At 42.3% G+C, this 7,016-nt stretch overlaps 1 protein-coding gene across 1 annotated transcript; it reads right to left on the reverse strand.

Annotated features, from left to right (window-relative positions):
• Positions 1-12: 12 nt before the first annotated feature.
• LOC136430076 (medium-chain acyl-CoA ligase ACSF2, mitochondrial-like) lies at positions 13-3,060 on the reverse strand. The gene is made up of 6 exons (XM_066420360.1): positions 2,899-3,060; positions 2,161-2,289; positions 1,631-1,696; positions 1,200-1,327; positions 735-782; positions 13-378 (listed from the first exon to the last, which is right to left on the reverse strand). The coding sequence occupies exons 1-6, from the start codon at positions 2,923-2,925 to the stop codon at positions 105-107; spliced, it is 672 nt and encodes a 223-aa protein (XP_066276457.1). The 5' UTR covers positions 2,926-3,060; the 3' UTR covers positions 13-104.
• Positions 3,061-7,016: the final 3,956 nt, after the last annotated feature.

Genomic DNA, 7,016 nt, shown 5'->3' on the forward strand with positions numbered 1-7,016 from the left:
GCGAATTGGAATGTTTTTCATACCATATTTGTGATGCACACGCAAGGTGTTGCAAAATGTATTTTGAATACCCCACACCGAATGAAATTAGACCTACGTTAACGCTATGTGTTCACAAAAAGAAGAAACAAGGTATTGTCAAAAACCAATTCCCTGGGGATTACGTGTGTGGAATATTTAGAATTCTTCCAACCCAAAACCCAATACTTTACCAATGGCTCCGGCCCTGAGGCGTCGCCAAAAAGACTACTTGCCGATGTGAGGACCAACATAACCGCATCGTGGCAATCCGAGTGGCTTTGGGCTTCCTGCACACGCCCCCTAGCGGTGTCATCGTCTCCCAGGCTTTGAATGTCTTTCAGATTGTAGAAGGCGTCTCTAAAATAACAACAAGAGACAATATAAAAAAAAATACATATGACAGGGAGACGCGCAGGCGATTGAAAGGGGTTTGTACAGTAGAAAGAATATTGATGATTGTATACATATACATATATACTCTGGTGGATGTGGATGGAACGGTTACATTGAAGACTTCTATAGTTAGCGGATATCGATGAAAATAAGATTACCTTAAGCATTGGCAACTTTGTCTCAAAATATTGTAATTTTCATAGAAAAGTGTGTTTTACAGTGAGCTATTCAGCAACAAGCATTACGGTACATTTTCATCCTTGTCTACTTCTTTGTATCTACAAAGTCTGAAATAATACATCACATGTCATAAAACGTACTCGTGATTCTTGTCCCCGACGATGACAATAGACTTTAAGCTTGGCATTCTGTTGACATATGCAAAGTATTGGTGAAATATATACTACAGTGTCGTAAAAATGCATTGTGTTAGGAATGATTAAAAACCGCACAGTTACATAGCAACAAAACCCTCCTATACCATCTTTAACAGGTTGTTGATGAAAAATAAGCATATTGAATGTTACATATGGCGGCTTCCCTAGGTACTCCAGCTGAACTTCCGTGTTTGATATCTGGTATTCAGGACATGTCGACAACCTATGGTGCCGATTTGTGGCTGTCAGATAGATCTTATGGTCGCGGAAAAAAAGTGACATAAATTTGGGCCCGCTAGCAGCTTTCTTGGGAAACTCTATAAATATTTCATGGAGGTATGAGGTCGCCGAACTCTAGTTATAAAATCAAGAGTTGATAACAGTGGATAGCGGTCAGAAAATACGTGCGTGTCAAAGGTCAAGCCCCTAGTCTTCTGTGACGTCGTTTCCGGAAACGCCCTTTTAAGGAATGACAGCGTTCCTTCAAAGTCTTCGGTGGCGGGGAAGTTTTCGATCAAGAAAACTTTAACCTTAACCTAGATAACAAAAGGTGCTTAATTATGTATCATTGGAGATAACGTTTGAACGAAATGAGTCATGTGTAACACATTGTATTTCTCTCATCAAGAGAATAATTCTGATGTAAGAATAACAATTGGCATATTTAGATATGATTGTGTCATGTCAAATTTTGATACCATGGTCTGGGTATTGAAAACATATACATGAATGAGCAAGCGTTAACGTTTTCCATATATTTCAGACACAGTAGCAGCTTCTTTCTATTGAAAACTACAGATAAACCTCAAGTACATGTTGTAAACATATACATGCATTACCTTGGCCATCACTTTACTTACGATGTCATCGTATGACGACCAGAAGTAGAGGGGGATAAGAGGAAGCTGTAAAGAAACAAAATCCTGATCAGATCCATTCGACACAAGAGGTAACCTTCACTAACATTAATCCGCCGGGTTACTTAAATCCGTCACTTTGAAAAACAGTGGGTTTGAGAGATCTCTAGTGCAACACCTCCACCCTCAGGCATGAACAGTTTAGAAAAGCAGATCAATGCGTTATACCACTGGGGGACGGTGGGTTGGAGATCTGTTTGGACATTTCTTTCCAGGGTGGCGGAACTATGTACCCTGGTGGAATTATGTGAACTTAGTACATGTTACATGTCACCATTCTGCGTCACCTTATAGCTAAAGAGGTTAACGGACATAAATGAAGATCAAATGAATGATTGAATGAATGAATGAATGAATGAATGAATGAAATAGTTGCTCTTACCAGGGTTACCCGGTGACAAACCGGCATAACAGAATTGAATCATGTGAACTCTCAGACAAAGAGGACTTACAGCAACGGCTCCTATCTTTGCCACGGCGAAACCCAAAGCGATCCACTCCGGCCTGGTGCTGACGACCCAGGCCACCACGTCACCACGGCCCACTCCGATGGACAGGAGACCAGCAGCCAACCGGTCCGCCTGTATAGAGAGTATGTAATGAAATGTCGTGATACAGTAAGGTTCGTTTCATCTTTATTGGAATAGCAGAAGACACGTGAATTAGAGTGCATGATGAGATTTCCATCTGATACAAGGCCTTCGTGTGTACCTACATAGGGGGAAGCTCCTGCGCTACCACTGGATTCATGAAAACTGTTATTCAAAGTAACAGGAAGACGAGGACAAAGTGACGCTACACTCAAGTTATTTTGCCATATTTATACATGTATGAATATAAACAAATAAATGAATAGAAACAAGCAGAGGGACAATAAAACAGAAGCTTAAGCTTAAGTGTGCCGGTATCCCCCACCCCCACATAAGGTATTATCAACTCAATTTCTATGTAAGATATAGGTGACTTCTATATCTTTTGCACGGAGAAATAATTCTCATTCCAATAGAGCTAGAAGCGCTGGGTCTGTTGAATGTATGTTTGTGTGTGTAGTGTAGCATAGGTTTGGAATTGTACAAGAAAACTGTGGGAGCGAGTAACTGTAGACGTGCAAGTTACCTTGACGTATTGAATAGAGACTGTGTGGCTTTTATTTAGCCTTACGTTCAAAATCACCCAACTAGGTACCCTACCTCTCTTTTTACTTCTGCACACGTCATCCTCACGCCTTGCTTCCTGAAGACGTAAGCCTCCTTCTCGGGCTATCTTGCCGCGGTGTCGTCCAGCAGCTGCCCCAGTGTCACGTCCACAAGCGGCTCATCACAGCGGGACTTCAGGTAACTCATGGCCATCTAAGATGATGTGGAAATTGATTCAGGGACTTCGGACAAAAAAATCAAACGGCTGATGATTTTATACATAATGTAATATCTTCTAACATAATTCCGCCATCATGAAAAGATACGCCCAAACAGATCTCCAACCCAACGCCCCCCAGTATAATGCACTCCTGTATATCTAAACTGTGCATACCTGGGGGTGCTGCACTGGAGATCTCTCAAACCCACTGTTTTCAAAGTGGCGGATTTATGTAACCCGGCGGATCAATGTTAATGGAGGTTATATGATAGTAGTACCCGATTTATGTTTGCTGTCGGTTTATACTGTTTCCTAAAACCTGAATTATCTGAGATGTATCAGTTATACTCACAGCTGTAGTCTGTTTTAGAGAGTCTTGTTTTTCATTGACATATCAGTACAGTCACAGGTAAGATCTGGTATGACCAAAGGTGAGCTGCAGGTGCACTGAGTGACCTATGTCGGACGTGGCGGCTCAGGTCAATTAAGGACACCGTTGACTTAAGGTCAATTAAGGACACCGTTGACTTAAGGTCAATTAAGGACACCGTTCCTTAACTTCCGTCGTCGTCGGCATTTGTGGGCTGCCCTATCAACTTAATTAATAACGAACAGTAACCGCCCGCGATTGAGTAATACTTCCCCTTGTGTCATTGACGCAGGTGCCAGTCAACCAAAAAAGAGATGTTGTCAATTTGTCACCTTGGGAAGTGAAAACCCATATATTTGATACATGTCTAGCTGTAGCTACATGCAACATCTACTAAACATAACATGATTCCACCATCAAATAGATCTCCAACCCAACGTCTCCCAGTATAACGCACTATTGTATATCTAAACTGTGCATACCTGGGGGGTGCTGTACTAGAGATCTCTCAAACCCGTCGGCCGTTAATGTTAATGGAGGTTAATCTTCTCTGAAATAGTTTTCCTGTTTCTCTCTCTCTCTCTATATATATATATTTCTGACAATATTTTCTTATCATGACCTTTGAATAAACGAGTTGTTCACAGACATATAGTGGTCAATTAAGGAACGGTGCACACCCCAGTCCATGGACTGAGTGCGCGACAAAAAAGTGACGAAAGGGTTTCGAGGAGCTGGGTTTGAGTTCACATTTCTCATGATATGCTTCGAACTGATATTAGATACTAGCATGGCTGAAAAGCGCATGAATTGGTGTGTTTTGGGTGAAAATTGCGTTTCGATCTGAGCTGTATTTCCGGATATCCATCCGCGTTGATGGTGAAATGTCCCTTGGCCCGAGATTGACCTTTGTTGCGTTCTGTGGGTCATGTTGACATGCCTCGCGCCATGGATGATTAAAGAAATTTAATTAGCAGAATTTTCTTTACAATTGGATTGATTAAACGCTAGGTTTTTCTCTTTCTGACAACATCAGTCGTTTCTGCCCAGAAATGTTCAAAATTCTACGAGTTTTATCTTACGCGAAAATGTCAAAATTTGCCCATCATTTTTGAAAATTATGCTTTTGTCTCCTGATTTACCAAAATTAGAGAGGTTTAAAGAACAAAACCCAGATGGTCTTGTAGCGGAAGGGATAGTCTTTCATCCCATACACAGTTGATTTACTTCGGAATACTTCCCTGGGAGAGACAGTACCTAGACTTGAGGGTGCGCAGTCTCCATTTTAAACCCCATATAAACTGGGGTGTGCTCCCTTAAGGACACCGTTCCTTAACTTCTGTCGTCGTCGGCATTTGTGGGCTGCCCAGTTTCCTCATATCAAGTTAATAACGAACAGTAACCGTCTGCGATTGAGTGTTACTTTCCCTTTTGTCATTGACGCAGGTGCCAGTCAACCAAATTAAAGAGATGTTAAATCTCTATTGGCATCGAACTACGACCCATCTAGCATCCTCTCATTGGATTTGTTGAACAGTATAGTCAAACCTATTTTACTTTATTGTAGTGAAATTCTAGGGACTAATATTCGATGCATAGGTTTGATTCTAAATGGGGTACAGGAATGTCCTCGTGAAAACATTAGGGAAACTGTAAAGGATATTATTCTCAAGGTTGCCCGTACTGGGAAGAAATATGATTTGTTAACAAGTCGTGCTGTTCTAGCATGGGCGATAGGCCATCGAGTTTTTGTTGAAATCGCTGTTGCTCTGTGCACTCAACACACACTGGGTACTCAGTATGCTGAATCAAATAATAAACACGCACTGGGTACTCGGCCCGCTGCGTCCTTCTTGTCAGAGGGAAAGTTCGCGCAAAGGCCGACGGGAGTAGAACAGGTTTCGCAGTTTGCGCGAACGCGTTCGCGAACCCGCTGTTCGAACCGACAAAACCGCCAGAGCCCGGGGGCTAACACATCACTAACTTCATAAAAATGACAGGGCTATCTATTCTTGTTCTTAACACTACCTAAAGCGTTCGGAAATCACTGTTCGGCTCTCGGCAATCTTCGGTAGACTTCGGCATCCGTTCGTGTTCGGGACAGGCTTTTTAGCGAATGCCCACAAACGCCCACTCTGGCGAAGTCCGCGCTGCACGAATCCAACTTTTTTGCTTGGAATATGTTCAGGTTGTGCTCCCATTAATTAATCCTGAGTTTCAAGTCAATCCATCGATCCGAAGTTAGATAAAGCGAACTTGAAGATTCTTACCTGGGTTTTTAGCGAATGCCCAGCAAAAAAAGGCTTTTTAGCGAATGCCCACTATATCAGCCAAAATATCGGCCATCGTGACACGGGCGCTAAATCTAACACCATAAACATGTTCAACAAGTTGTCCCCTGAATGTGTACTCAGTTTCCGTGCTGTACAAGCCTGTAAAGTCACTTTATTCTACGAAATACACGGCGCGGCCTGCGGCACGTATTCGAGGTAGAGGTAAGGGGAGCATGTAGTTTTCCCATTTATGCAAATGAGCCGCCATATTGGATTTTTACGTCCGGGGCAGTGGATTCCCACGCCGTGTATTTCGTAAAATAAAGTGACTTTACAGGCGTGTACAGCACGGAAACTGAGTACACATTCAGGGGACAACTAGTTGAACATGTTTATGGTGTTAGATTTAGCGCCCGTGTCACGATGGCCGATATTTTGGCTGATATAGTGGGCATTCGCTAAAAAGCCTTTTTTGCTGGGCATTCGCTAAAAAGCCAGGTAAGAATCTTCAAGTTCGCTTTATTTAACTTCGGATCGATGGATTGACTTGAAACTCAGGATTAATTAATGGGAGCACAACCTGAACATATTCCAAGCAAAAAAAATTAGATTCGTGCAGCGCGGACTTCGCCAGAGTGGGCGTTTGTGGGCATTCGCTAAAAAGCCGATGCGTGATTCTTTCGAATAGACGGCGGATCGGGCGTTGTGGTTGTTACAGTTAGTGTACGGTTCTCGGGAATCATTCAGTGGATTAAGTACACAGTTGTGCGGATCGGGCGTTGTGGTTGTTACAGTTAGTGTACGATTGTCGGGAATCTTGGCAGTGGATCGATTACACAGTGCGTGTTAAAGTAAGTTCTCGGGAATCTTTCAGTGAGGCCGAGTACACAGTAACTTAGTCTACGATTCACCGAAACCTTTCCGTTTGTTTGTTTCTTAGCGGATCATCGGAGTCTATATATATATAAACGGCACAGTAATGTCTATTTCAACAAAAACTCGATGGCCTACCGCCTATGGTTCTAGTTCGTTTCAAGAAGTACAATGACAACTTACATGTTCTATACAACTAATGTTAGCTAATCGAAATATCTTATTAGAGCAACCTACAACGTCCTATGAGATGCCTGTCTACTGCAAAATGCTACTCTGTGTCCCAAGAAGCTCTGTAAATGCCGCAATAAGAGGTGAACTGGGAATGTTGCCATTGTATATTGACACTCAAACACAACTCATTGAATATTGGCTTAGACTACATAGCTTACCCAATGATAGAATTGTTAAGAAAGTGTATGATACTGCAGTAGAA

This window comes from Branchiostoma lanceolatum, chromosome 3 (genome assembly GCF_035083965.1).
Source record: "Branchiostoma lanceolatum isolate klBraLanc5 chromosome 3, klBraLanc5.hap2, whole genome shotgun sequence".
NCBI classification, from domain to species: domain Eukaryota; kingdom Metazoa; phylum Chordata; class Leptocardii; order Amphioxiformes; family Branchiostomatidae; genus Branchiostoma; species Branchiostoma lanceolatum.